At 38.5% G+C, this 9,794-nt stretch overlaps 1 protein-coding gene across 2 annotated transcripts; it reads left to right on the forward strand.

The window, feature by feature from the left end:
- The first annotated feature begins 2,181 nt into the window (after positions 1-2,181).
- On the forward strand, positions 2,182-9,311 carry MRPS30 (mitochondrial ribosomal protein S30). 2 transcript variants are annotated; one of them, XM_087443261.1, is made up of 5 exons: positions 2,182-2,792; positions 4,184-4,329; positions 5,591-5,696; positions 6,788-6,964; positions 8,926-9,311. In XM_087443261.1, the coding sequence occupies exons 1-5, from the start codon at positions 2,198-2,200 to the stop codon at positions 9,231-9,233; spliced, it is 1,332 nt and encodes a 443-aa protein (XP_087299387.1). In that variant the 5' UTR covers positions 2,182-2,197; the 3' UTR covers positions 9,234-9,311. The 2 variants fall into 2 exon arrangements, with proteins under 2 accessions (XP_087299387.1, XP_087299388.1); XM_087443262.1 differs by having other exon boundaries at positions 2,183-2,792; positions 8,944-9,311.
- Positions 9,312-9,794: the final 483 nt, after the last annotated feature.

Consider the following 9,794-nt stretch of genomic DNA (forward strand, 5'->3'; position numbering starts at 1 on the left):
GTATTAGTTGAGAGTTCTAACAATCCTAGCAGTTGCCTTTAGGAACATATAAATCCTGGCTCCTTTCCTTCCTAATCCCACTTCCTACTACTCTCCCCACCCATCACTTCCTCCAGCCACACCAGCCTCCTCCCTGGTTCTTCAACCCACCAGGCATGTTCCTATCTCAGGACCTTTGCACTAGCTGTTCCTTCCACTGGAATTCTCTTTCCTCAGATACTGACCTGGTTCACTCCTCACTTCCTTCAAGCCTTTACTGGAATGTCATCTTTTCAATGAATACTACTCTACTCTGACCACACACTTGAAACTGCAAACAAACCCCCTCCCCGTAGACCGCATTTATGATCCTCACATCTTCTGCTCTATTTTTTCCATAGCATTTATCTCCTTCTAACAAACAATATAATTTACTTGTTTTTTTATATTTTATTGTCTGTCTCCCTCTGTTAGAGTATTAAGCTTTTGTCTGTTTGGTTCAGAAAGTATTCTGATCATTTAGCTCACTGCCTAACACATAAAATGCATTCAATAAATAGTCATTAAATAAAACTGATGGAGAAGCAGACAACCTGGGTTCCAGTCCCAATGCTGTCCCCACTATGCTGTATGACTTAGCCTTATAGCTGTTTCTTTGTGTGTAATATAAAAACTTTGGATCATACTAGGAAGCAAGCCTACTTTTTTCCATGGTCCTGACTTAATCCTTTCTCATCAGCATGAGGTCCTACTCATGCTATTCATACTTATGTGGTCCTGCCCCTTCCTTTATTAGGCATGCTGTTTCCTTTCCCAGACCTCCCTCCTTGATTCATAATGTTGATAATCAGTAAATATTGGATAAACTGAAATTTGATTCACTCGCCAAAAAAGCATAAGCAATTTCTGACAGAATTGTTACATCTTATGGTGTTAACTGGTCTCTAGTTCTAAAATCTATGTTAGAATGATATGAGAACTTCTAAAAACATCGAGCTAGAACTTCTATGATACGTTCTCTAAAGGCATATTTATATTTCTTTACACAAAGAAGTGTCACTTTAATTTAGGTATTAGTTAGCACCTCACCGTTTAAATACTGAATAAGGGTTTAAAGATCTCAACTATTCCATGTTCTCCTTTTGTTGTTAATGTTAAAAGGATATTTGAGATGCTGCTAGCAACATCTCACAGAAGATATTATTTTAATGAATTTGAGGTATTTATTTCTAAATATCAGTTCAATAGATTTGCAACTTTAGAGTTTAACTGTACCTTCAGTTTTAACCTAAAGTATACATAAGTTATAACTTCCTTTTAGCAACAAAATGTTTGGTTTTCAATACTCTTGAGAATTATTCCAATAAATCCAAATAAATATTATTCTAGTTCCTAATTATAATAGGAGAATGAATTAATAAATTAGATTATCTGAAATGAGTTTAGATTTTTAGTGATTTAGGTGACTTTTTCAGCAGGTATTTAGTGAGTACCCACTATGCACAGGTATTTGATTGGTTGCTGAGGATTAAAAAATAAAACAGTTCCTACTTCAAGGAGCTCACAGATTAGTAGGAACCAATTTATGTTGAAGTAATAACGGGTTTTAACACAAAGCAAAATTTAAACACAATTCTTTAGTAGTTTTTTAAAATGTGTATATCAATTAGCACAGGGAAATATACGGAATTATTTTCCCAAAGATTAGCAGTGGTCATCTGACTGATACTTGCAACATTTTAGAAATATGCATGTATTATCAAAAAACATGCTAAAACAGTATTTTCAATCAGTAGTTTCAACCCGAAGAACTAAAACCGAAAAGAAGTTGGGTGTGCCATACACAGATGAAATCATTTTAGCCAAGAGATACAAGTTTCGGTGCAGAATGTTCCTAAATGTTTTCCGGGAAGAAGGCTGCCCTGGTCGGAAGAACAACCTCGGCGGCAGCGTCTCCTGTTTGAAAATTTCTTTCCTTCCGGCCAGACAGGCACAAAACCCACTGGCGCACAAGTTCTTCCTTTCATCCACAAACGCTCGACCACGAAGCTGGAAAAGTGATCAAATTGGCTAAGAATTGGAGGACGCAACGTATCTCAGGTCCACTGAGACTCGGCCTCCCCAGGCCTGGCTCAGATTCCGCTTTCCGATTGGTTCCTACGGCAGGAGGGCAGGGACAATTTCTGAAGTTGACCTCTGGGACCGGAAGCGGGCCAAGATGGCGGCGGCCAGGTGTTGGAGGCTTGTGCTCCGCAGTCCGGGGCTGTCATTGCACACCGCGGCCGGGGCCGCTGTCGCGGCTCCAGAAGTGACCGGCCCAGATGTCGCGGCGGCCGCTGTCGCGCGGTACCCGCCGATTGTGGCCTCCCTGAAGGCCAAAAGCCAGGCGGCACGGCAGCGGCGAGTGGAGCGGTGGCAGGCGATGGTGCACGCGGCCGAGTCGGTGGACGAGAAGCTGCGAATCCTCACGAAGATGCAGTTCATGAAGTACGTAGTTTACCCGCAGACCTTCGCCCTGAACGCCGACCGCTGGTACCAGGGCTTCACCAAGACCGTATTCCTGTCGGGCCTGCCGTCGCCGCCGCCCGCCGAGCCCGCGCCCGCGCCCGCGCCGACCCTGGACCTGGCGGCCCTGCGCGCCGCCGCGTGTGACTGCCTCCTGCAGGAGCACTTCTTCCTGCGGCGCAAGGGGCGCGCGCCCCTCTACCAGGAACGCGAGGCCATCGCCTCGCCCTTCCTGGATCAGCTGGTGGCCGCCCTCATGGGCCTGCTCAGCGTGCACAATCCGGTCCTGGCTGTCGCCGCCGCCCTCGGTGAGCCTCGGGCCCGCCACGCCGGGCGAGGGAGGTGGGGATTGGAGGTGGCCACTCCGGCCCAGGTTTGCCCCCTGTTCATTCCTTTCTCTCTGTCTTGTTAGTCTTTCTCTAGTCCTTTCGCTCCTGGGTGGGTGCAGCCTGGTTTAGTAGCAGACACTGCACTAGGAATCTGGAGACTGGGTTCTCTTACTTGTGCTGCCACCTAACTGTACAACCCTGGACTAGTAGCCTAGGGTCTCCAGGCCTTCAGTCCTTGACTCTGCTTTGTGAAGGGCCAGCCAAATGGAAAAGTAGTGTTAAGTACCTTTTGGCTCTTTCACCAGAAAGTTCCGTGAACATATGTCAGTTCATTAATCTCTTTTAGCTGAATTTTTCTCATTCTCAAGATGAGAATTATAATAATAGTACTTCATTATAGAATTGTAAGGATTAAAGATGATATTGATTGAAATACCTAAGGTTTATTCAGTACTTACTATGTGCCTGGCCCTCTTTTAAATTTTGTATGTGCCAAATCATTTAATTCTCACAATAACTGTTTACAGTAGGTAGCGTTGTTTTATAAATGAAAAAAAAGATCTGCAACACAGGAATGTAAAATGCATCTCATCAAAAAGCCTGTAGCTGGTAGATTTGCAGGTCATGATTCAAACCCAGCCATTCTGGGTTCTCAGTAAACAATCTGCAGCTTCTATTACCCAGTCAGTGCAGACATACAAAATAATTAATGGATAAACAGTTTTAAAAATCAGTGTTTCTGATGTGTTCATCATTTTATATCTACCACCCAGTAGGTGTCTTAATATGTATTGAATTAATGTTATTGTGACTGTAGATATGTGCTCAACTGAGTCTTGTAGTCTGCATGTTACTTCCCTCTCAGTTGAGAAGGAAGTTGTCTTGAGGGAAGCATCATGGACTTTGCTCATGATTGATGGCCTAGGAAAACTTGCTTAACCTTGTCAAGACCCAGATTCCTCTTCTATAAAAAGGAGATGATGACAGCTGTACATACCTTTGAGAGTTATTGTGAAGATTGAGTTAGTAATTCTACTAAGACAGCTCTGACTCCTATTAAACTTTTTATTTCTGGTGAGTGATATTCCTGTTTATTCTTAACTGAGAAATCTCTTTGGGTACAGTGTTTAGTGTAGCGATGGCACAAGTAGACAACAAATGTAGACAATAAATGTTTGAGCGTTATATTTGTCATGATCATTTAAGTTGTCATATAACCCAGACTCTTTATGTTATATCAAAGAGTAATTTTTGATATATATTTAATTAGCACAATCATTCTTGAGTTCTGTATTGCTGAGTTTAGTATTCTAATAATAACCAAATTTATCTAAATAGTCAGATAAAAAAATTTGAATATCTTTTGATAGATTGTAAACGCCCAGTTGACTTTTACTGGCTGCGTGGTGAAGAAATTATTCCTCGTGGTCATCGGAAAGGTCGAGTTGATGCTTTGCGATACCAAATAAATGATAAACCACACAACCAGATTCGAATATCCAAACAACTGCCAGAGGTGAGGATTTATTGTGTCTGGATCTGTCAACATCTGATGAGGAAATGTCATAGGCAGGCTAGGTAATGGGTTTGGTAGGGTACAAAGTTTTGGCTGAATCCCTTGCCTTTCAAGTTTCTTTTGAATACATCTTTTTCTGAAGGATAAAGTTCTTTTTCAGCTTTTTAATCTACTATGGTATATATATATTCTGCAAAGTTCAAATAATCATTTTAAGTAGGGTTAAGGGATCAGTTTTTAGGACCATATACATCTTTTCTTTTTCTTAATATAAAAATACTGATAAGGGGCCGGCCCGGTGGCGCAAGCGGTTAAGTGCGCGCGCTCCGCTGTGGCGGCCCGGGGTTCGCTGGTTCGGATCCCGGGCGCGCACCGACGCACTGCTTGGCAAGCCATGCTGTGGCGGCGTCCCATATAAAGTGGAGGAAGATGGGCACAGATGTTAGCCCAGGGCCGTCTTCCTCAGCAAAAAAAGAGGAGGATCGGCGGATGTTAGCACAGGGCTGATCTCCTCACAAAAAAAAAAAAAAAAAAAATACTGATAAGCTTATGATTGTAATTTACAGTAGACTACCCTACCTAATCATAAATCAAGGCATCTTTACAGTTATAAGCTGATCATTTTACATATTTACAGTTTTTTTGGAGAAAACATGTATATTTTGAGTGTTCTCTGTGTGTCCACGTCAGAAGTTGGCACATTTTTTTCCATAAAGGTCCAGATCCTAAGTATTTTAGGCTTTGGGGGCCAGAGGTCTGTTGCAGCTATTCATCTCGGTTCTTACTGGGTAAAAGCAGCCATGAACTATATGGAAATGAATGTGCATGACTATGTTCCAATAAAACTTTGTTTTGTAAAAACAGGTGGCTGGCTGGATTTGGCCCATCATTAGATGGTAGTGTTATCAAATCATTTTTAAAAAGATCTTATTTTAGAGGCCAGCCCCGTGGCGTAGCGGTTAAGTGCGTGTGCTCCACTGCTGGCGGCTGGGTTCGGATCCCGGGCGTGCACTGAGGCACGGCTCATCAAGCCATGCTGTGGTGGCATCCCATATAAAGCAGAGGAAGATGAGCACAGATGTTAGCCCAGGGCCAGTCTTCCTCAGCAAAAAGAGGAGGATTAGCATGGATGTTAGCTCAGGGCTGATCTTCCTCACAAAAAAAAAAAAGATCTTATTTTAAGATTTTTAAGTCTATTAAGAATGTGAGTTAAATATATACTAGTGTTGCCGTGAATTCACTTACGACTTTTCTTTTTAAGTTTGTGCCGCTGGATTATTCTGTACCTGTAGAAATCCCTGTTATGAATTGTAAGCCAGACAAACTTCCATTATTCAAACGGCAGTATGAAAATACCGTATTTATTGGTAAGTTTTTCTTTTGATGCATTGTGCCATAAATGTGTTAACAGTGTCCTGTGCAAATATGCAAAGTTAATTCTTGATGACCAAGAGGTTTAGCTAGTCCACGAGCAATATAATTCATAATCTCAGGTTGTTGCAATATGCATGAAAATTGGAAAGAAAATATTCTTTCAGCTCACCATTTAACATTTTACTTGTTTCTACAGAATTAGCAATGTTTAACTTTAAAAAATAGTTATACTTATTAGGCTCTGTTGATTTATTATATAGAATAAGTAATTTGTGTTTTTTCAAAAGTAAACAAGTATATAGAACTGGACTTGAGGCAGTGATTGTCTTTTTTACGAAAGTCTTCCGTTTGTGCCCCACACTGATAACCATTGGGAATATAAAAATTAATAAGGCTTGATGTCTGCTCTCATGCAGCTTGTTTGCTATTTTTGCTTCATTTATTAATTCCTAGCCAATTTGAGGAAGACTTTAAGAAAGTAGCTTTGTACTGGTCCCCTAGACCTATTTTATCAACCTCTTCTCAGTCACTGTAACCTTAAGAGTGAATTATGGGGAACTTTTGGTTGAAAAGACTTTGCCATAAAAGTCAGGATTGTCAGTGTTTCATGAAATATTGGCCCTTACTTTTTTTTCCTTAGATATGTAGTATAAAAATCAATTATTTTTTTTAATTAGGAGTCAGGCATGTAATTATTACCTAAAAATAATAAAGGAAGTTTTTAAAGTCATGAAGTGTTTGTATCCTTTGGTTAATATGACTAGGAAAATAACAAGGGTCCTTATGATTCAGGGGTTTGAGAAAACTGAAATAATATGGAATTTTAAATAAATTTTACGTGTATTCTTTTGCCTTATCCTATCTGGGCTTAATGATAGCTAGCAGATTGTACTTTCATGTGAAATTTAACTTGATTATAATCAATAAAATAGATAAGTAAACTAACCTTCTCATTTGTGTATTTTGACTATTGATCACATAATGAGTAGAAGAGAAAGATGGATTTGAAGCAAATACTAAAGACGTGTGTTTCAGATGTTGTACATGTGCATTTCATCTGAAATGTTTTTATTTTACTCTTCAGGCTCAAAGACAGCAGATCCATACTGTTATGGACATACCCAGTTTCATCTGTTACCTGACAAATTAAAAAGGGAAAGGCTTTTGAAAAAAAACTGTGCAGATCAGATAGAAGTTGTTTTTAGAGCTAATGCTATTGCAAGCCTTTTTGCTTGGACTGGAGCGCAAGCTATGTATCAAGGTAACACCAATTTTATGACATTATTGTTCTTGAAAGATATCTATGACATTTTAAGAATTCAATAGTTCAAATTGTTTTCTTTGGGTTAAAATATAGATTGAATCTTAACATTTTGAAAACTTTTACATTAGGACAAAATACAGTTGTTTTAAAATAATAATTAAATATTTTACATTTGCAGTTGGCAAGTGGCACTTAGGTAGTTACTTTGATCTTTAACTTTGACCACTTTTGTGTGACTGTATTTTTTTCTGATGATGTTCTCAAGCATTTCAAAGCTTATAGCCATCTAAGTCAACTCTCGGATGATGCCGCTTTCTGAAAGTAGAAAAGGAAGTGCTTTGGTGGATTAAATTTTAGATTAAATCACAGCTATCCTATTTAATTTCTTTGAAGGCCATATCCAGGATGTGGATTAAGAGACTGTTCATTCATTCAGTAAATAGTGAATGCTTTTTATATACCCAGCACTGTTGGCTTTGGAGATACAATGTTGAATGAGACAGACAGATCCTACTCTCCTGGAGCTTATGTTACAGTGAGGAGAGTAAAAGACAATAAACATGTAATATTTTTAGCTAGTGATAATACCATGGAGAAAATATACTAGATAAGGCATAGAATGATTTATGGGGTGCAGGTATAAATGAGGTGTGGGGCAGAATCCATCTAAACAGAGTAATTCAGAAGTCTCTAAAAAAATTACATTTGAACAGAGACCTAAATCAGTGAGGAGCTAGCTGCCTATGCACAAACTTGGGGGAAAGACACTTCCAGGCAAAAGGAATGGCAAGTAAACTCTGTGAGGTGGGAAGAGACTTGAAGTGTTTGAGGAACAACATGAAGGCTAATGAAGAAAAGGAGGGGAAGAATGCTGGAGAGTGAGATAGAGGAAGCCACAGGCCTTATCACGTAGCACTTTTAGATTAGAGCCCATTGTGAGACATTTGGATTTTATTATAAAACCTGAAGTAATATAATATGTAACTAAATTAATCCTATATAAATATCCAGGAGGAATTTTAATACACATTTAATTATTGCCAGGCTCACCTTTTTCCTTCATGGATATATTTTAACCTTATACTCACAATTTTGACTTACGTTTCTATGATAGAAATAAATAGAGAGAGTAGGAATAGGAATAGACAGAATCAGAAAAGGTGAGAGGAAACTTTCCTGAAGATGTTAGAATGTCACTGTTTATTCATGAAAGATAAAGTGCTTCTTTTTACAGTATAGTTGATTCCATGTTTTAACATTATTCATTGGCTATCTCCAGTAAGGCTGATATGTGTGGGGAAATAAAGTTACTGCTTAGCCCTGGCAGTTTGGTTTAAAAGTATTGAAGCCAGTCAGCCTGGAACAAAAAGCTGCCAGAAAATTTGAATAGTAAAGGTATTAAGACATCCTGGAACCTAATGACGACATAAGACGTACTAGGCAAAATGACAGCAACTCCCAAAACCAATTTGAAATATGTGAAGGAAGACACAGAGTTTCCCTAATGACATAGTTGAGGTCCTTAGAAAGTCAGTTTTTTTCTGAAGGTGTTGTTTTGTAGATTTGGTGAAGTAAATGGTCATAATGGTTATTGGGTGGTGGGTGCTGCCAGTATAGGGATAATTTGAACATATTTGAAGTTGATGAGTAATGATGTAGTTAGTACTGAATGTAGGAGAGATCTGCATAGATAGAGCTTGCTGCTCTTAAATGAAGTGAGTTCACGTTGAAAGCTGTTGAAGTTGTTGAAAAGATGTATCTTGAGTTTGGGGATACTAGAAGGGAGGAAGTAATTCTTGATGCGGAAATGGACTATAGGATTAGAATGGATAAGATAGGGAAAACTTTGAGATCTTTAGGAATTTGGTAGGTAAAATACCTAGATTTTAGGAGGTATTTGATACTCTCTAATGTGTTTGTTTTGTTTTGGTAAAATATATTCTATGTGTAAATTTCAGCACAACTCTCTTCTACAGGATTCTGGAGCGAAGCAGATGTTACTCGACCTTTTGTCTCCCAGGGCGTCATCACAGATGGAAAATACTTTTCATTTTTCTGCTACCAGTTAAATACTTTGGCACTGACTGCACAGGCTGATCAAAATAACCCTCGTAAAAATATATGTTGGGGGACACAGAGTAAGCCTCTTTATGAAACAATCGAAGATAATAATGTGAAAGGTTTTAATGATGATGTTCTACTTCACTTGGTTCACTTGCTACTGAATAGACCAAAAGAAGACAAATCACAGCTGTCGGAAAACTAAGAAAAAATATTTGATTCAGGACTCTTGGAATACTTAAATTTTACTGAAGGAGCAATAAAAGGATTTTTGATGATGAGACTTCTGTCAAATATTAAATGCATTGATTTTGAGACATATTTCTTATGTTAACCTATGAGTAGACCTCTCATTCTGCTCAAAATACATCACTGAAGGATTTAATTTTTAGATATGTTGATCTAAAAATAATTTTATTTATATATGACTAACTGATGAGACTAATTGAGCTATTTTCAATACCTGATATTAATTGTGTGTGATTTTAAAAGTAATATAAGGGCAATAATTCAAATACTTGAGAATATGTAAATATTTTGTTGTATTTTCCTTTTTATATTTAATTTTTTTATTAATAACATGGTATAGAGTTTCAAACCCAACCCAAACCCCTTCAAAACATGAACAATATTTTGCACATATAGGAAACTGAGGCCCAGAAGAGTTAAGTGATGTTTTCCAAGGTTTCACAATCAATAATATAACTGATGATACAATTTAGATTCTTAGCACTTACAAGTAATGTTAACATAATTTAGTGTCATT

The sequence above is a fragment of the Ceratotherium simum genome, chromosome 18 (genome assembly GCF_057802395.1).
Source record: "Ceratotherium simum simum isolate JZ-2026a chromosome 18, ASM5780239v1, whole genome shotgun sequence".
NCBI classification, from domain to species: Eukaryota; Metazoa; Chordata; class Mammalia; order Perissodactyla; family Rhinocerotidae; genus Ceratotherium; species Ceratotherium simum.